Genomic DNA, 20,664 nt, shown 5'->3' with positions numbered 1-20,664 from the left:
CAATCCCTTTCTTATAGTATTATGATAATTGTTCAAGGTCTGCTTATGAGTGAGAACATATGGTACTCTGTTCTTTGTTTCTGCGATAGATCATTGAGTATGATAGACTCTAAGTTCATCCAAGTTGTTGCAAAGTCCACATTAATTCAAACAATATTATATTCTATATCATGTCTCTGTTTTTGGAAATACAGACCTGTAGTTTGTTAGCCACTAAAGGTGAGGCAATGGTGACTTATGACCACAGGGGCATTTTTGGAAGGATGCATAACCAGGACAGAAGAACTAGCCACATCTGGATAGCAGGGAGCCTTGGGCAGGCAGGGCCATGTACAGGAGGTGGCCTTCCTGGTTTTACTCCCTTGGATAGTGGGAATGTGAACTTGGATAATTGCCAAGCTGACCTGATGGTTGGTTGAGAGACATGGAGCCCAGGCTGGGGAGAAGAAATAGCTATTGTACCTGTTCTCAGTCCACAGACCACAATGCACGGCAGGGGCTTCAGATGTCCCGGTGTAGCCCTCTGTTCACTCAGGACCTCCCAGAGCCTGGGGAGGGCAACAGGCCTGGGTGTGTGCATTTTTTTCTGTGGGTGCCCATCATTTCAGCTCAATCGATCTGATCAGCTTTGGCTGCTGTCCTCAGGTCACCTGCACCTGACCCAGACGGTTTCTGCTCCTCTCAGTTTCGTGGAGCTTCATGGAGCCCTGCATGGCTGCTTCGTCTCTCTAAAGCCAAGTGCTTTTTCTCTTGTTTCAATGCATCCTTTGTGTGGTCTGTGCTGGGCTCATTTGAATTCCATTGTCCAGCTGAAAACCAGTCCTTCCGTTCACAGCATCAGCCAGCATTAAACATGTCACATCCCCTTGCGTGGCAACTTGGCACATGCCTGCGGGTCACTTGAGTCACTCATATGTCAGCAGTGACTTCTTTGATTTCTTTGTAAGTTTGCCACTTTGTAAGTTTGCCACCACACAGAAACACCTGAAACCAGTATCTATTTCTGTCTCTAAGCACACAGCTGAATACTACAAAAAGGTTCCTAACTGTGTATCTTGCTTTCTATGTGAAGAGAAGAAAAGAGAGCTTGCCCCAGGGACTAGCACTTTGGATCTTTTTCTCAGCCCTGTAGTGGTGATTTCTGTCTACCTCATCTCACCAGCTGCTTCTGCGACACTGCAGCTACCCAGGAACCAGGAGGAAGCAGTTTACTTGGTCAAGCACAGGCACAGACATTTCCTCTTTCTCCTTCTGAGTTTGAGCATTTCCCTTCCTTTCCACGTTCACTAAAAGGGAACTAACCCTGAGCACCACCCAAGGCCAAGTGCCACGCTGGGCCCTCGCTGACCTGTTGTCTAAATCCATCTTCCCACGCTGCAGGTTGAGAACTGGGTAGCATTTACGCTTGTTTTTTAGAGGAGGGAGCTAAGATCCAGAGAGGAGGTTCTGTTTCATGCTTGGACCTTATAATCTGGGGACCCTAACCAGGTCTGACCACAGAACAAACTTTTTCTGACACTAAAACCATTTCGAGAAACTAAGAGCTGTTTGACATCATACCAGCAAAACAACATGTAGCACGTTTTAGTGGTTTTAGTGGTTTCCCATACATGCTATCATTGAGTCCTCTTCATTATAATTTACCTCATTAAGGAGGCTGAGGAAGAGACTTGAGATTGTACTGTGTTTGTTCCGCATAGCTCACATAAAGGGGACTAGGGAGTGACTGAAGGTGACGAATCAGAATTTCTGAAGGAGGAGCTTTAAAATGTCTTAGACTATCTGGAATGGTGTTTCTCAAAATGCATTCTGCAGAAGATGGAACCTGAGAATTTCTGTCTGAAAAAAGTCATCTCTGTTAAAAAAGGCATCTCTGGCAATCCCTGTATTACACAGCGAGATCCTTAGAGATCTGCCATGCAGATTTGTATTGCAGAGTCTCTAGTGTCTTTTTAAAAAGTAGACATTTCGAGAGCCTGTGTTTAGCCCAGTAATCTCCAGGTTTCTTTGATCTTAGAAACCTTTTCTTACACAACACTTATCAATATGCTATGGATTCAGGGCTTTAAGAAAACTACTAGGCCAGGCTCGGTGGCTAAGCCTGTAATCCTGCGCTTTGGGAGGCCGAGGCGAGTGGATTACCTGATCCCGTGGGTTCAAGACCCACCTGGGCAACTTGGCAAGCCCTCATCTCTACAATAAATCAAAAAATCAGCTGGGCGTGGTAGCGTGCGCCTATAGTTCTGGTCACTTGGAAGGCTGAGGTGGAAGGATCGCCGGAGCCCAGCAGGTTGAGGCTGTGGTGGCTGGGAGCGGCCACTGCACTCCAGCCTGGGAGACACAGTGAGATTCCAACTCAAAAAAAGAAAAAGAAAACTACTTTGAGAAATGCTGACTTAGGGCAGGTAAGGCAAAGGATTTTTACCTGGAATGTTAACTGGGATTGAGGTGACACAGTCTAGAACACTGTGTTGAGAAGGATTCTGAGGGGCTTATCTGGCCAATTTTGATCATGATCACTTCTCTGTGTAGAGAGGGAAGGAAAGTTGGCCCCTATGTCAGCAACTCAATCTAGGACATGGTTTTAAGTTTCTTTGGCCTAAAAATCTTCGGGTTGACTAAGAATGAAGATCTGACTTAGATGCCTTCTGGGGGGTCCTGACTTCCTTTGGTTTGCTCAGGTTCATAGAGTGTTTCCAAACGGGTTGGCCTCCCAGGAAGGGACAATTCAGAAGGGCAATGAGGTTCTTTCCATCAACGGCAAGTCCCTCAAAGGGACCACACACAATGATGCCCTGGCCATCCTCCGCCAAGCTCGAGACCCAAGGCAAGCTGTGATTGTCACGAGGAAGCCGACTCCGGAGGCCATGCCCGACCTGAACTCCTCTACTGACTCTGCAGCCTCAGCCTCTGCAGCCAGTGATGTTTCTGTAGAATCTAGTAAGTTCTCCCAACTCAGTTGGAAGCCCCATGGGTCACATCGCCTTTGGTCTTTTGGGGCCAGTTCTGATGGGGCTACGCAGTAATTAGTGGCCCCAAGAACATGTGCCCTGCCTAGTACGCTGCCTGAGATGTGTGTCTGTGCACATGCACTCATACAACAGGCAGCATCAGGCCGGGCCCGTTTGAGGTCCAGGGCATCTGTGGGCTGGGAGAGGATTCCTGACCAAGCCCCTGTATTTTTCTCAGCAGCAGAGGCCACGGTCTGCACGGTGACACTGGAAAAGACCTCTGCAGGGCTGGGCTTCAGCCTGGAAGGAGGGAGGGGCTCCCTGCATGGAGACAAGCCTCTCACCATTAACAGGATCTTCAAAGGTGCGGTGTGTCTGGCTCTTTGCTTTCTCTCTTGTTGTGGGCATGTGGCCAGACCCTCGAGAGGTTTCCGGGCAACTTCTGGGCCATGTTGGTTCCCTACAAGCCCATGTCCTCTTGAAAGGCATGCTGGGCTGGGCATGGTGGCTCATGCCTGTAATCCCAGCATGTTAGGAGGCAGAGGCTAGAGGATTGCCTGAGCCCAGGGATCTGAGACCAGCCTAGGCAACTTGGTGAGACCTCATCTCTACAATAAATCAAAAAAAATTAACTGGGCATGGTGGCACATGCCTGTAGTGGAGACTGAGGAGGAAGGATTGCCTGAGCCCAGCAGGTTGAGGCTGTGTTAGACTTGAGTGTGCCACTGCACTCCATCCTGGGTGACAGAGTGAGACTCCAACTCAAAAAAAAAAAAAAAAGAAAGAAAAAGAAAAAAGGTATGCTAGCCTTTTAAAGTCTTAGTTCTGCTTTTTTTTTTTCTTTGCTTTTTGTAAGTCAGGATCTCACTCTGTAGCCCAGGCTGGAATGCAGGGGTGCCACCTCAGCTCACCACAGCCTCAACCGGCTGGATTCAGGTGATCTTTCTGCCTCAGCCTCTTGAGTAAGTGGGACTACAGGCATGCATCGCCACGCCCAGCTAATTATTTGATTTTTTTGTAGAGATGAGGTCTCATTATGTTGCCCAGGCTGGTCTCAAACCCCTGGGCTCTAGCCATCCTCTTGCCTTGCCCTCCCAGACTGCTGTGATTAAAGGCGTGATTCACCAACCCAGTCAAGTTTACTTTTTCTCCCTTTTCTCTTTTGCCTAGACCCCCTTCAATACCTCTGTTTTGCTGGGTTCTCTTAAGTGACTAAGACCTGGGTGTGCTGCATGTTGGCGGGGTAAGGACTAGGGTGAGGCAATGAGGCACTGGTCTGGGGAACACACTCTAATGGGGTGCCAAAACACTCAGTAATTAAGAGCAATACCATTTCAGTGCAATATTTTTAAAAATCAAAATTAATTTTAAAGATCCCATGGCAAACAAACTATCCAAGTCTAGATAGAGACAGAGTCTAACTTTGCACTACGCTGTTCAGCCTCACTCACCTTATCCTAGCCCAGGACCCGTCAGCTCCTGCTTTTACTCAACATTTTGATATTTCATTCATCAGAGATTGGGGCACAAACCAATTTGATATGGGGTTCACTTGGATTTTCCTGTGGAAATCATGAATGGTTACCATGTAAAACTACCTCTGACTCTTTGATGCGCCTCCAACTGAAAGCCCCCAGGCCACAGAGCAAGGGGTTGTGAAGAGAGAAGCCCTGGAGAGGTCAGGTTCTAGCAGTCCCGGCTCTGCCTCTAACTTCCTGAGTGACCAGTCCCTTTTGGGTCTGAGCCTCCCTTTCTAGGAAAAGGGGTAAAGAGATGAGGCGTGTGTCCAGAGGCTTTTTTTTTTTTTGAGTTGGAGTCTCACTCTGTCGCCCAGACTGGAGTGCAGTGGCCGCTCCTGGCCACCGTAGCCTTGACCTGTTGGGCTCCGGCAATCCTTCTGCCTCAGCCTTCCGAGTAGCCAGAATTACAGGCGTGTGCTACTATGCCCGGCTAATTTTTTAATTTATTGTAGAGATGAGGTCTTGCCTGCCCAGGCGGATCTCGAACCCTCGGGCTCAGGCAATTCACTCACCTCAGCCTCCCAAAGGCGCGGAATTACAGGCTGAGCCACCGAGCCTGGCTCCAGAGGCTTTTAATCCTAAAACCCGAAGGGACTCCCAGCTCTGTTTCCTGCCCCCAAGAGCTCCTGTTGCTGACTGGTTTCATCAGAGGGTGTCCTGCTGCAGCTGCAGAAACTCAGAGGTAGACTGAGGCTTACATGGCAGTTACCTAGCATCCAATTCTGAAAAGATTTTCTTTCTTTTTTGTCTTCCTCCTCTTCTTCTTCCTCCTCCTTCTCCTCCTTCTTCCTCCTCCTCCTCCCTCTTCTTATTCCTACTTCTCCTCCATGCTTTTCTTCTTAAGTGACAGGGCCCTCTCACGTAGCTGAGACTACAGATTCATGTAACCATGCCCAGTTAATTTTTTTGTAGAGATGAGATCACTCTATGTTGCCTACACTGGTCTTGAATTCCTGGGCTCAAGCGATCCACCTGCCTTGGCCTCTCAAAGTGCTGGGATAACAGCCTTGAGCCACTATCCCTGGCTTGGGAAAGATACTTATAACTTCTGAAGGTCAATTTGTAATAAGCGTGGGGTTCAAAGTCAAGAGACCTGGATTCTAGTGTTAGTTCTGCCACTTACAGCAGAATGACATTGGGCTAGTCTTTCCCTCATCCTGAGCCCATTTGCTTAAATGGAATAAGCCTACCAGCTCCGGGATGATGTGGCACAGAGAGATGTGGATTGTGGAGCCAGAAAGTCTAGGTTCCAACATAGTCCCCGCTACTCAGCAGCTGGGACCTTGCTTTCCTCATGTGTTAAAAGGGAATACTAGTCATACATACCCCATAGGATGATTGTCATAAATGCAAAACATTAGCACAATGCCTGTCTGAATAATTACCCAATATACTTCATCCATATTTTCACTATTATCATTATGTTATTTTATTTTCAAATTTTTATTGTTATTTTTTATTTAAATAGATATGAGGTCTCACTATGTTGCCTAGGCTCGCCTCAAACTGTTGACCTCAAGCAATCCTCTTGCCTTGGCCTCCCAAAGTGCTGAGATTACAGGTGTGAGCCACCATGACTGGCCCCCAGATTATCATTAGTATACTCTACTCTTATTCAATATTTGTGAAGATCACTGTGTCAAATGGATGGGAAATTTCCTTTAATATAAACAGCAAAATAGCACTGTTTCCACACATAGCTTTGAAAGAGCGAGAACCATATATGGCTAGTTCCTTTTTTCGTGGGCAGAGAACTCTCCTCCAGGCTATTTAGAGCTCAGATTCCTGTGAAGACTGTTTCCTGAAAATCCCACCAGCTCCCTTTCCATGACACCCAATGCTGGTGTTCTCAGCAGCAGAGGAGACCAAATGTGAAGGGGGTGGGATGTTGAGTCAGTGTCCAAGAGGGGCTCTGGGGAGAACTCAGGTCCTCAGAGTTCTCTACCGGCCTGGGGCTGCTAGCCCAAATGCGTATACATGGCCTCTCCCTGTGGCCTGGGCTTCCTCACAACATGGCGCTGGGTTCCCAGGGTGAGCATCCCAGGAGTATGAGCTGTGGGATCTCGCCAGCCAGGCTATGGCTTGAAGTTACCCGTTGTTCTCCTCCCCTGAGCAGCATGGGCTTCACCTTTCCAAGGGCCACAGAGAGCTGGAGCCTGGTGCCTCAATCTCTGAGTCACCATTTCATGAAATGCCTCACTTTAGGAACACCAAGAAGTAAGCTCCCGAGAGATGGGCGCCCCATTCTACTCCTCGCTGTCCTGGTTCCTTGGAGACAAAGGACAGGAGACAATTTTCCTTGTTCCCATCATCTGTGGGACTCATTATCTTCTCCCTCATTTCAGGGGCAGCCTCGGAACAGAGTGACACAGTCCAGCCAGGAGATGAAATCTTGCACCTGGCTGGCACTGCCATGCAGGGCCTCTCACGGTTTGAAGCCTGGAACATCATCAAGTCTCTGCCGGATGGACCTGTCACGATTGTCATCAGGAGGAGGAGCCTCCAGACCAAGGGGACCACAGCTGCTGGAGAACCCTAGGCAGGACATACTGAAGCCAAAGCCAATAGCACGCAGCTCCCATGACTGCTGATTCTCAGGGTCTCTGCTGCCCACCCCACCTGGATGGGGAAGAGCACAGGTGTGCTTCCCTGTGGCTGCTGCCCAGGCCCAGACCTTGTGGGATACCACTCAGCAAAAGGGTTGTCCCAAGAGTAAGGGCAGAGTCACACGGGGGTGGCTGATACAAACTGTAGACTGTGTATAGAGAGAGCTTAATGAAAATATTGTGGTGCCATAAATAAAATGGATATATTACAATTTGATATGAAATTCATGTCCAACTTTGAAAAATGTTCCAAGTACTGTATTTCATTCTCAAACAGCAGCACTGGCTTTTCTCATGAATCTACAATGTGGGCAGAGCTTGGAGGGAACAGTTCATCTCTGCTCCACTTGGTGTTAGCTGCAGTCACTCAAAGGTTGGGGCTGGAACCTTGAGAAGGATCAATTCACTCATGCATACACCTGGCAGTTGACCTTGCCTGTTGGTTGGGTCTGCTGGTCTGAATGCATATGCATAGCCTCTCCCTGTGGGCTAGGCTTCCTCACAACATGGTGTCTGGGTTCCCAGGAGTGTAAGAGCCAGGTGGAAGCCGCATCCTGCTTATGTCCTGGCCTTGGAAGTCGTATAGCATCACTTCTGCTATTCTGTTGGTCAGACTGGTACCAACCTATGTGGGCAGAAGGGGAGGGGAAGTATTGCTGGGGTCATTTTTGGAAACTACAACCTGTCAACATGAGATATTTGCAAAATTGTTTTTGGTTGGGTGGGAGAAATGATTCTAGAGAAGGGTGGTCCCAGGTGGCAGTAAGCAAAGAGAAATATAGGTGAAGTGAAGAGCTCAAGGTGTGGACAGGTGTGCCCATAGAAGGAAACAGCACAAACATGAGAGGGCCAAATACAAATTGCTACCACTTACCTACTACATGCCAACTTGTACTTGTGGTTGAATGGACATTATTTTTGGTAATCACAGCAGCTTCTACACTATGTGATTCCATGCCGATGTACTGATGAGGGGACTGAGGCTCGGGACAGTAAAGGGCTTGTCCTGCTGGTGACTGATGAGGCAGTTGAGTCCTTTCTTCTGTTTGGTAGACTGGTAGGCCAAGATGCACTGGGTGCAAAGCATTGTAGGGAAAATAGCTGAGTGTCTGACCAAAGGATATTTGGTTTGGTCATTTTTTAAAATTAGAGACAGGGTCTTTCTCTGTCACCCAGGCTGGTCTTGAACTCCTGGCCTCAAGCAATCCTCCCACCGCAGCCTCCTAAAATGCTGGGATTGCAGGTGTGAGCCATTGCACCCAGCATGGTTTGGTTATTTCTTAATGCCTGATTGCCAAGCTCAGGACAAGGAATGTGACTTTGTATCAGCAATAATCAGCATCCTTTGACCAGGCCCGGACTAGAGTATCAGCCCCTCCCCAGTCCCCCTGCTCCTGTGAAGTAAGACTGTGGCAAAGACCTGGCGAGCACCACAGACAAAACACCAAGTAGTTATCCTGAGGCCAGTGTCAGTGAGATCATGTTTTATAATCTGCAGGCTTCTCTAGGCTCCATGGGTAGCTAAGAATCCGTTTTTCAGCAGTGGACTCTTAGAACCCAGCTGGAGTCCTCATCTTCCTGCAAACCCCTTCAGGGACTTCATGAGGGTGGCCGACAGTTCATTGTGCCACCATCCTGAGAAATGACGGGCTAAGAGTAGTTTGTGTCCTGCAGGCTGCTTTGCCCATCCATTCTAGATTTTGTTGAGCAGTGGGCAAGAACTTTGAGGTAGCATTTGGATCAGCTTTTTAGATTTAATAGAAACACGGATGATGAGCATAAGCTGCCACTGAAAGGTGTGGCTTAATTCAGCACGCACTCCCCAGGACTTCACTGGGTGCCAGCACAGGCTGGGCAAGGCAGTTATGTGATAGAGGTACATTCCTCACCTGCAGTCTCACCATCTGTGTGCACAGCGACCTTTCCTGTAACCGGGGAATTGTTGTGAGTCTTATCAAGAAGCTATGTGGTGGATCTGGGCCAGCCCAGGGAGGGAGAAGGCACGTTTCCATCAAGACTAGAAGGTGGGAGCAGGGATGAGAGTGGAACTGGTCGTGGGCCCAAAAGACCAGACAAAGCAAGTGAGTGCATAGGCAGACGCTGCCTGAGGACTAGGCACAGATTTGAGTGAGCCCATGATCCTCCCAGTACCTCCTCCCATCTCTGGTGTTTTATTTATTTATCTGCTTGTTTGCTTATTTATTTATAAATGTTTTTAGAGACAGGGTCTTGCTCTGTTGCCCAGGCTGGAGTGCAGTGGCACGATCACACTGCAGCCTCAAACTCCTAGGCTCAAGCAATCCTCCCACCTCAGTCTCTTGACTAGCTAGGACTAAAGGCACCTACCACTATGCCTGGCTAATTATTATTATTATTTTTTGAGTTGGCGTCTCACTCTGTTGTCCAGGCTGAGTGCAGTGGCATACTCATGGCCACTGCAGCCTTGACACGCTGGGCTCAGGCGATTGATTCTTCCTCCTCAGCCTTCCAAGTAGCTGGAACCACAGACGCATGCCACCACATCTGGCTAATATTCTGATTTATTGTAGAGATAAGGTCTCACCAAGTTGCCCAGGCTCGAACCCTAGGCTGAGGTAATCCTCATGCCTCAACCTCTCAAAGTGCTGGGATTACAGGCGTGTGCCACTGCACCTGGCTGATGCCCGGCTGATTTTTTTTTTAGAGACAAGGTCTCGCTATCTTGCCCAGGTTGGTCTCCAACTCCTAGCCTCTAGCGATCCTCCCATCTTGGCTTCCCAAAGTGCTGGGATTATAGGCATGGGCCATTGCATCAGGCCTTCTGAACTGTTTTAAAGATTCCCTCCTCTTTCAGCTGAGATGGGCCACTGGTCTCTAAGCCAAGGATGTCTTCAAGTCAGGAATCAGCAAGGTCCTAGCAAATGTTCATCCATCTGAGCTGTGATGCTGGGATTCCCATGAGACTTAGGTTTTCTCATCCAACTTCTTTAGAGCCGACACACATGTGGAAAACAATGCCTTGGAATCCAGGTTTCCAGTCACCCTCCTCATTGTAAACATCACAGCTGACAATTGTGGATCCATCTTCACTATCAACGAAAAGGAGTCCACTCCAGTCTCTTCCGTATTTTACTGATCCCTGCTCTGCCAGCATTTAACTGTATCATCTCACAATGTATCATCTCACAATGCCTGAGAAGCAGTCTGCTCTGGAATTGGTATCTGTGCCTCTGTCTTTTCTTTTAAGCACAAGTCAAACAGAGGTGTTAAGTGAATGGCCAAGAGCACAATTTCTAAGTGACAGGGCTTGGACCAGATGCATGCTTTCTGGCTCCTCATCCAGGGCTTGAACCAGCTGAAACCAATGCCAGCAGTCATGTATGTGTAGAAGCAGTGCAGGTGTAGTATGTCCCATGGACCCAGTGAGGCATGTCCCTGGTTAGCTGGCCTTCCACCCAGCTAGACAGGGTGGCACAAGGCGGCCCCTTCTTGCTAAGACCAGCACCTTCCAGAGACCCTGGCAGACGTGAAAATTCTCCTTGGCTGGTGCAACTAGACCAACTCATGAGGACTGATATAGTACCATCTTTGGCATAACGTAGGGACCTGGTAAGCACTTCATGAATAAATGAATTCTTTTTTGTTGTTGTTGAGTTGGAGTCTCACTCTGTCAGGGTTGGAGTGCAGTGGCACGATCATGGCCCACCGCAGCCTTGAACTCCTGGGCTCAAGCAATCCCCTCTCCTCAGCATTCCAAGTAGTTGCGACTACAGGCACGTGCCACCACACCTGGCTAATCTTTTGATTCATTGTAGAGATGAGGTCTTGCTATGTTGCCCAGGCTGATCTCAAACTCCTGGGCTCAAGTGAACCTTGGTCCACGTTGGCCTCCCAAAGTGTTAGGATTACAGGTGTCAGCCACTGCACCTGGCCCGTGAATGAAGGAATTCTAAGTCAGTTCAAGAGTCTGATGAAGATTTCTTGATGAGAAGAGGGAGTTAGCTGGTTGACCCTAATGGCTTGATTGTGGAATCTGCAGTTGCATTGGAACGCAGAGGAAGCTTCCTCCCTCCTCAACACAGAGCTGTGGTATTTTAAGGCTTGCTCACATCATGGCACATTTTGGAGCTACTGTAACACACAGGAAGTGCTTTTCTTTTCTTTTCTTTTTTTTTTTTTGAGTTGCAGTCTCAGTCTGTCGCCCAGACTGGAGTGCAGTGGCCACTCCCGGCCACTGCAGCCTCGACTTGCTGGGCTCCGGCGATCCTTCCACCTCAGTCTTCCAAGTAGCTGGAATTACAGGCATGCACTACCATGCCCGGCTGATTCTTTGATTTGTTGTAGAGATGAGGTCTCGCTGCCCAGGTGGGTCTCGAACCTGTGGGCTCAGGAAGTGCTTTTCATTTGGAGGAGCAAAGGCTGAGGACTCTGGAAATTTCCTGCACAGGCAATAGTAACCTGGGGAATGGTACATGAAGGGACTCTGGTCAGACACATGGAAGCACCAATGAGGTTGCTTGGGCATGTTAGAGGATCCACCTCTGAGTGTGCAGCCTGGATTGGAGAAAGGGAAAGGAATTCGCGGGTATGCCGAGGCCCCTTCCAGGGGCAAGGCTGTTCTCCTGGTTTTGACAATGTGCCTGGGTAGGCATGGTGCGCAATGGGGTCGTGCAATCTTGCAGCAGAGTCTGGAGGGGGGATTCCAGCCAGGCCTGCTCGAAGGAGGCTTGCTCTTCCATTTCTAGAGGACAGGGAAAGGCAAATGCCCAAGGGAAAGAAAAAGAAGGGTCTTTTCCCCAGAGGTCCAGTTGTAGACATGAGTGTTTGCTTGGTTCAGATTCACTTCCAAGGAGAACTCCTTCCCAGGGCTGCAGATCTGGCTTGTGTGGTTTTACTGGGGACATGGAAGTCAACTCGCAGAAGGGATAAAGAGGAAAAAACAATGGATTCAAATGGAAGACAAAAGCCAGGCATGGTGGCACATGCCTATAGTCTCTGCTACTCAGGAGGCTGAGGTGGGAGGATCCCTTGAGCCCAGGACTACCCAGCTACATGAGCTATGATTACATCATTATAGTTCAGCCTGGGTAACAGAGCCAGGCCCCATCTCAAACAACAACAACGAAATGAAATACAATGAATGCCTTCAACAAAAAAATTTTGAAAGTATTTTTCCTTAATGCTTATCCAATTTTTAAGCCATTATTTTCCAAGCTGACACCTTTGTAAGGGAATAAAATGTTGCGCAGTGTTAAAAACATATATGGGGGTCTACATCAGAAAAATAGATTTTGGGGTCTGCATCACAGGTCTGAGAGAGCCCTAGCTGGTGAAAGGCAACAGGGCCTGGTTTTCAGCACCGATGATGATTTTCTATGACTGGCAGGTACACTGGTCTCTGAGACATCACGTGATGCCCGGGCCATCTCCCTGTCAAGCGACCAAGGCCTTGGGTCCAGCCTGCCACGGGAGATGTGTTTGAACAGCAGGTGGGTAGAGCTCGGAGCCTGTGAGTAGCTCCTCCCTTGCCAACCCTGAGCAGAACAGGAGGCAGGAAGGGGTGAGTTGATGCCTCTGGCTGGTGTCCTCAGAGATGTGCTGCCCACCAGCTTGTCCCAAACAGCACACCGAGGCCTCTGGGTGGTCCTGGGATCCCTGGTGTCCCAACAACTGGGGCTGCTCGATGAGTCACGGCAGCTGTTTGCCAACAAGTGATAGCATCATTCATGAAATTTCTTCACTGCTTTCTGAAGGTTGCTGTAGAACCCAGCCATGCTGCGGGGGAAGAAGGAGTCCACTACGTTCCGTGGGAGGTAACCGCTGAGGTCGGTCTGGAAGAATGTGACCATGTTGGTCTTGTTGGGTTCCCTGTAATGCAACAGCAGAACTGTATTACAATCTGCAGCAGAGGCACTGGAGACCTGGGCCAGGACGGGCAAGGGGAGCCCCGCTCCGGGGAAAGGGCTGAGACAGTGATGGCATCTACTCCCTTGCAGGGTGCACTGCCCAGGGCTTTCCCCTGGACAGAACTGCATCCTCTCGTGGATACATTCCACTGCCTCTGCAGGCCTCCAGGCCAGGGGGACTTCCCACCACCAGCCCTAAGAGACATTTCCCCACTCCCTGACTCATTTGGCAAGATGAGCTTTGGAAGAACTCGATCTGTGCCAGGCCTAGGAGGAAAAAACAGACATTATCTTTCACTCCTTAGGGTTTGAGGGGTTCCCAGGACCTTTTCAAGGGGTCTAAAAGGTCAAAAATGTTTTCATAACAACACAAAAATATGATCTGCCCTTTTCATTCTCATTCTTTCACAAACCTACAGTGGAATTTTCCAGAGCCTACGCGATGTGTAATATTGCAACAGATTGAATGCAGAAGCAGATAGGCGCTTCTATTAAGACTAGCATGAGGGAAATTGGCAAAAAAATGTAAAAACAATGCCACTCTTTTCAATATACTATTTTTGTTTTGAAAAATACAGTTATTTTTATTAAAAATGTCATGTTAATATGTAATATGTTTTTACTTTATGTTAAATGTTTTTTAAATGTCCTAGTTTTTATTTCAACTACATTAAATAACGCTAGATCCAAGAGACATGAGCAAAACGCCTTAAAGCCCTCAATGACATGTAAGGGTGTCCTGAAGCCTTAGACCAAAATTTCGAGAATGTTGATTTAGAGAATTGACCAAAAGCTTGAGCAACTATGAAAGGACTTTGGCTAGGAGGTGGCAGAATCCTGCGGGGAAAGGAGGAGGGGCACGATATATGGCACAGACCCTGGCTGGAAGTCCCCAGGCAGTGTCCTGCCATTAACTTGCTGCATAACTTACAGCAAGTTGGCTGGCCTCCCTGGGCTGCAAATGTGGCAATATGACGCTGAAGAAAATATGGTGGGTGGGGTGGGAGGGAGCGAAGCCACTGCAGAATCAGATTCGGCAAGGGGCACACATGAGAGGAGAGGGAACACAATTTGGTGAGGACACAAAGCAGCTTCACCATCACAAGTTTCTCAATGGCCAGGGCAGCAAGGGCGGCAAGAATCTGTGGAGACCATTTGGTCTTCTATTTGAATAGCCTGTAAACAACCCCAGCCTCATCAGAAACCCTGGCACCTGCCAGATGTTTCTTGGCTTCATGCACATTAAGGGCTTGGAATTGATCCTTAGCACCCTGTACCCCTAGTTGTACAAACAGAGCACCTGAAGCCCATACAGGGACAGGACAGGCAGATGAACAGTGCAGGACAGCCAGTGCTCATCTGGGCTGTGGCTTTTTTCCTCTGCTTGTGCTGGGCTCCTCCAAAGTGGGTGAACTCTGGGGGCAGGGGCTTCTTTACATCTCAAAGCCTTGACATCATCCATCTCCAGCCTCTCCCTCGCCCACCAAGCCCTGCCCATGCCACCTTGGCTGGGGCCTAGTCTCGTCTCTTCTTCTCCTCCCACGGGCTAACTCCAGCCCCATTATCTCTCAGCAGCATCCTCTGGTTTGGAAACATGAACAGATGCATGCACAACCTGACTCAGTGACCTTGTTTCCTTCTGTGTGAGCATTGGGCTTTGTGGGAGGCAAAACGTATAACAGGCTGTGTGGGAAGCGGCAAGCTCGATACGTCACAGAGTGGCCTTGCAAGTAGAGGCTCTTGCGTATCCACCATCCCATGACAATAACAGAAAGGGTGAAAGGGGGCTCAGAGGAGCTATAGGTTGCCAGTCTCCCAACAGAGAAGGCCTGGACAAAGGCATCCGCTACATCTGTCGTAAGGATTTAATGAGAGCACATGCAGAAAGCACTGAACCTACTTCCTGTACACACAGCAAGTGCTGCATAAATGATGTTGTGATGCTGCCTTGGCTATAAGCACACTCCTCCACCTGGAGAACACCTCTCTCCTGCTCTGGGGTGGCCACCATCACCTGTGGCCTCAACACTGCCTCTCCCTCCTCCATCCTGGAGTCCCCTGCCTCTCTTGCTCACGGTCCCTTCCACTCCAGATGTGTCACAGCAGCTAAGATGGTAGTCAGAGCACATCCTGCTCAAAACTCCCCCAACGGCTTCCCATTTTATTCAGAGGAAAGTGTCCAGTGGGGTATGGTTCCTGCTGCTGCGTGGACCTAGTCTCCCAGCCTCTCCCCTGGCCTCTCTCTGTGCCTCCCTTTGTGCCATTCCCTAAACACCCCACTCCTGTTGCCACCTCCAGAACTTTGAGCCCACTTATCCTCTTTCCAGAAACACTTCTTCCACCCTGCACCCGAGGTCCCTGCGTTTGTACTTTGCTCAAGTGCCCTATCAGGGAGACCCCCTAGGAACCCACTCCCATCCTTCACTGGTACCTTTATCTGTCTCTAGTTTTCCCCAAAGCACTTAACATCTGATGATTACTAGTGCATCTACCTGATAATTTTTTTTTAGTTGGGGTCTCACTCTGTCCCCTAGACTTGAGTGCAGTAATAGCATGATCATGGCTCACCATAGCCTCAACTTCCTGGGCTTAGGAGATCTTTCCATCTCAGTCCCCCTAAGTAGCTAGGACTACAGGGGCATGCCACCATGCCTAACTAATTTTGGTTTTGTTTTGTTTTTTTTTTTTTTGTAGAAACAAGGTCTCACTATGTTGTCAGTCTGGTCACAAACTCCTGGGCTCAAGCAATCCTCCTGCCTCAGCCTCTCAAAGTGCTGGGATTATAGCAACTCAGCTAGCCCCAGCAGAAAGCTTTATTAAGAACATAAAAGGTTTTCTTGTTTGTTTTTTTTTTCTGAGTTGGAGTCTCACTCTGTGGCCCAGACTGGAGTGCAGTGGCACGTTCCCGGCTACCGCAGCCTTGACCTGCTGGGCTCTGGTGATCCTTCCGCCTCAGCCTTACAAGTAGCTGGAACTACAGGCGCGCGCTACTACACCCGGCTATTTTTTTTTTTATTGTAGAGATGAGGTCTCGCCAAGTTGCCCAGGTGGGTCTCGAACCCTCGGGCTCAGGCAATTCACTTACCTCGGCCGCCCAAAGTGTGGGATTACAGGATGAGCCACTGAGCCTGGCCCATAAAATGTTGTCAATCAAGAGGCTAGGAGATGGAATAGTCAACACTTGGGTGAAAACCCCCACATTAGCTGGGTTTTGTGGGACCCCAATCACTCCATCTGCAAAATCCATGCCATCACCTTTGCTGCTGCATGAGGGCTTATGGTACTCAGGACACTGTGCATTCTGTCCAAAGGAAGACAGCTGTGGGATTTGGTACCCAAGAAAGGCTCTGACTCTTATTCAGAAAATTCCTCTGCCAAACCTGGCACCATCGAAAGGTGAGTCTTAGCACCTGACTGCCAGGTGGGGAGGACAGGAAGTGAGGCAGAAGTTGAGTGCCCTCAGCCCAGACCAGGGGTGGAGGGCCTAAAATTGAGTGTGTGTGTGTGTGTGTGTGTGTGTGTGTGTGTGTGTGTGTGTGTGTGTTGGAGCACAGTTATGCTATTTTCAAACTCAAAATTTCATTATGTTTAGAAAAAATCTTTCATAAGCTGTCTGAAAAGCCAGCTTAGCCAAGAGGGTTACGTGGAGGTGTTTGGCCTGGGCTTTTAGTCAACTCTCATGGCACCGGCCCGTGTTCTGGGACGATGTGTTAAAGCATAGACCCTTCCTCTCCTGGTGTGTGAACAGGGCCTGCAGGGGACACTAGGACACACCCACAGGTGCAATTTCTTTCAGTGTCAACTTGGGTGGTTCCCCGGATAAGCTAGTGACTGTCAGATAATTCATGATAAATAAAGTTCCTGGTAAAAACTTGGCCATGACCTGTGGGAAAATGAGGACAGAGGGTTCCTGAGTCAGTTCTGAGGCTGACTCACAGTGTGGTAGAGACTGACCTGTAGGTCTGAGCTCCGCCCATTCCTTGTTAAGAGACAAGTATTTTGTGGCTTGTGGGATAGGGGACAGCTATCCCTGAAGCCACTCCAGGCTGGTGAATGGTGCTCAGAGAGGACGAGGAGCTCAGACCCTACACTGCCCACCTCTGGCCTTTGATCCTGGACATATCACTTAACCTCTCCAAACTTCAGTTTCTTCATCTGCTGAATGGGACCATAACATTTGCTTGACCTGTCTTATGGGGCTGGACAGGGGATTTCCCACACCAAAAGTAATAACAGTAATGCTGTCCTATAATTCTTTCTGGTGTGCCAAGTACTTTTGTGTATCATGTCACTGAAGTGTATATGAAACTGTTTTGTAATATCAAGGCCTAAAGAGCTGTCAGGCGTTTTTATTCTTGTGAATTGTAGTCGAAGGGCCCCTTTTCACAATATGTCCATAGAGAAGCCACAGCTCAGTCTGATACATGTACCTCAAAGCAGGAAGCTATCCTTACCCTGGCAGAGGTTCACAGAAGCAACCACAAGGATGGTTAAATCCTCTCACAAAACCTGGTTTCGGGGGACATGACGGATGTTCCACATGGGTAGCTGGAAGACAGTGCAGTTGGCCAGTAAGTGACAACATCAGATGCATGTACACAAACTCACACAAATGCACACTCATACACTCACACACACACTCCCATACATGCAACAAGCACACAAGTGCACACTCTCACACATAAGCACATAAGCTCACATATATGCACACTCATACTCACACATGCATACACACAAACTCAACACATGCCTACACTCACCCTCACACACACATGCAACAAGCTCACACACACGCACATACTCTCACAATCACATGCCTGCCTGCACATAAACTCACACACATGCACACTCACATGCATGCACACAAACTCACATGCACACACATACACACACTGGCACTCACACACACTCATTCATACACATTTGTGGACATACATTGCACACAAGCTTTCCCAAGTCTGCCAGAATGTTAGAGAAAAGAACATTCAAGAATGCAAGGTTTGGGGGTAGGAGGTGGCAGGCGCCCCTCTCAAATTTCAGCCAACAGAGGTGTGGATGTGTCCACCAATTCCCCTGGGGAAGAACTGGAGGCCCAGCAGGGACTGTGCTGAGGCAGAAGCTCTGTTCCTCATGGGGCAGGAATGGAGTAGACAGTGTCCTGACCTCAAGAAGACACTGTCATGGATTCAGTGATCACTGCACACTGAGGTTTCGTGCTGCCCAATTGTGTGTCTACAGCACAACCTATTAATTTCAGTAGAAATACTGACAAAATCTGTGACTTAAAAACCAAATTACTGGTATGAAGACTCTCTTACCTCAGACCCCTAGGGCACAGAATCCCCCCAAACCCAACAAAGCGAGGCACACAAAGAGAAAAGGACCCAGAGCATGAATTTCCTGGTGATTCCCAGTCGCTTGGCTTTCCTTGAGGAAATGGGTGCAAAAGAGACAGTCCAGCATCCCAGAAGTCCTGGAAGCTTCAGCCATCACTCACCATTGGAACTGATGGTCCCATCCTCATATCTCTTGACTAGCACCAAGTCCACAAAGTCTCTGGGAGAAATGAGCTTCATGGCGGCCGAGGGTGTGGAGGTTCTGCTTATGAGCAGTGTCTGCCAAAGCAAAGCAGTGCACATCTGTGTTTGCTGGCCAGACATCTTCTCTCCACCCCCGCCCTACTCCCCAGCATCTGGGGGAGGTACTGCATTAACAATAGGGTGGCATGGTGAATTGGAAGTTTCCACAGCAAGGCCTCCCAGGAAGAGCTAGGTGCCACTGACATATACCCAGTTTGCAAAATTGAGGGGTGTGACATAGTTGCTCATGACTGTCTAACTGTAGACCATGGCTACACTAAGATTACGTCTCGCAAAAGATCGTAAGAGCTGCCATTTATTGAGCACTTAGTAAGTACCCAGTTAGACAAAGCTCTCAGTTGTCCCTCAATCTTAAGAACTAGGTATCATTAACCCATTTGACAGGTGAGAAACTGAGGTCTGGGGAGATTTTAAAAATTAGCGCAGGCAGCTGACAGCAGACTCTTACTGTTGTCCTGCCTGTTGTGCCCTTCACAACGTATCTTTCCTTTAATAAATCTACCTTTCTTTATTAAAAAAAAAAATTAGCACACAACTGGGCATGGTGGAATGTGCCTATAGTTCCAGCTACTTGGAAGGCTACGTGGAAGGATCACCTGCGCCTAGCAGGTCAAGGCTGGGGTGGTTGTGAGCGTGCCTCTGCACTCCAGTCTGGGTGACAGAGTGAGACACCAACTCAAAAAAAGAAAAACTAGCACAAAGCTCATGGTGGAGATGGAATTTGAACAGAGCCGGGACTAGGGGGAGGCAAGAGAAGCCACTTCTTTTTAGGACTGACCCTACACTTGCTCAGCCTCCTCAAATGTTGTACCCCGGAAGCTCTCTGGTTTTATTATAGTCCCAGCCCTGGCAGGGAACACCTTAAACCTCACCCAATCTCAGAATATCCCAGCAGTTCATTCTCCCACTTTGTAAACCCAGGACACTCCAAACCTACCCTGTGCACCATCCCACTAGCACCCTCCTGCAGGTCATAATGGAGAAGGTCAGGCCAGGCCTGCCGATGGAGCAGTCCTGGGAAAAGTCTGGGGGCAGGTGAGAGGGACTGATAAGGGTCTCTCCCTCTTTGTCTTCCTCCCCTGGTATCAAGACTATAGGCACCATGTGTTGCTGAGAAACCTTTCAGCAAGGAGACCTTTGGCCTTAGGGAACTAGACTTCAAGAGGGCATGTGATCCCTGGGGGACTCTATTAGAAAGTAAACTGAGCCGGGCTTGGTGACTCAGCCTGTAATCCCGCGCTTTGGGAGGCTGAGGTGAGCGGATTGCCTGAGTCCGCAGGTTCGAGACCCACCTGGGCAACTTGGCAAGACCTCATCCTCTACAATAAATCAAAAAATCAGCCGGGTATGGTAGTGCGTGCCTGTAATTCTGGCTACTCAGAAGGCTGAGGCAGAAGGATCGCCGGAGTCCAGCAGGTCGAGGCTGCAGTGGCCGAGAACGGCCACTGCACTCCGGTCTGGGTGACAGAGTGAGACTCCAACTCAAAAAAAAAAAAAAAAAGAAAGTAAACCGGGGATGAATTTTTAGATGACTCTTCCCCATGTGTACTTCCTAAAACAATCTGCCTGGGAACAGGCTGTACTTGCATCTCCTTTCCTGACTGAAAAAAAGCACAGCAAACTCCTACCCATTTAGAAGTGTCCTACCATGAATTGTGCCAGGATGCAAAATCTCCCAAGGTGACAAAGGGTAGTTAGAAATGTTGATTGCCATATTTAATCAAGGCACCACACACCAGTATTAGAATTTCATGGTTTTCCCTTTCTCAAGCATATTTCAAAGTTTGATGTTAGAAACAAGGCAATTTTGCCATTTCTGAAGTCTGGTATTTTGTAGCAGGAATGGCAGAAGTAATGAAATTTAAAGAAAAAACGGGCTTGGTGGCTCAGCCTGTCATCCCGCACCTTGGGAGGCTGAGGTGAGTGGATTGCCTGAGCCCGCGGGTTCGAGACCCGCCTGGGCAATTTGGCGAGACCTCATCTCTACAATAAATCAAAAAATTAGTCGGGCGTGGCAGTGTGTGCCTGTATTTCCAGCTACTTGGAAGGCTGAGGCGGAAGGATCGCCGGAGCCCAGCAGGTCGAGGCTGCGGTGGCTGGGA

At 48.8% G+C, this 20,664-nt stretch overlaps 2 protein-coding genes across 4 annotated transcripts in view; one reads left to right on the top strand and one right to left on the bottom strand.

Annotated features, from left to right (window-relative positions):
• IL16 (interleukin 16) overlaps window positions 1-7,299 on the top strand; it is a 22,372-nt gene extending 15,073 nt beyond the window's left edge. For 2 of the 3 annotated variants that reach the window (XM_021711402.1, XM_008056150.1), the window contains 3 exons: window positions 2,682-2,940; window positions 3,190-3,315; window positions 6,817-7,299. In XM_021711402.1, coding sequence (XP_021567077.1) covers window positions 2,682-2,940; window positions 3,190-3,315; window positions 6,817-7,010 — 579 coding nt within the window. In that variant the 3' untranslated portion in view covers window positions 7,011-7,299. The remainder of the gene's footprint in view (window positions 1-2,681; window positions 2,941-3,189; window positions 3,316-6,816) is intronic. The other variant, XM_021711401.1, reaches the window with a different exon arrangement.
• A 4,939-nt stretch (window positions 7,300-12,238) lies between these two features.
• The window catches only part of STARD5 (StAR related lipid transfer domain containing 5), a 14,301-nt gene continuing 5,875 nt past the window's right edge, over window positions 12,239-20,664 (bottom strand). Inside the window, exons 4-6 of the mRNA XM_008056149.2 lie at window positions 18,460-18,577; window positions 17,417-17,510; window positions 12,239-12,924 (exon numbers count right to left, since the gene is read on the bottom strand). Coding sequence (XP_008054340.1) covers window positions 12,777-12,924; window positions 17,417-17,510; window positions 18,460-18,577 — 360 coding nt within the window. The 3' untranslated portion in view covers window positions 12,239-12,776. The remainder of the gene's footprint in view (window positions 12,925-17,416; window positions 17,511-18,459; window positions 18,578-20,664) is intronic.

The sequence above is a fragment of the Carlito syrichta genome, unplaced genomic scaffold (assembly GCF_000164805.1).
Source record: "Carlito syrichta isolate Samal-C Ts95f unplaced genomic scaffold, Tarsius_syrichta-2.0.1 Scaffold302261, whole genome shotgun sequence".
Taxonomy (NCBI): Eukaryota; Metazoa; Chordata; class Mammalia; order Primates; family Tarsiidae; genus Carlito; species Carlito syrichta.
Note: the sequence above shows the minus strand (reverse complement) of the source record. Positions and strands in the feature narration are given on the sequence as shown.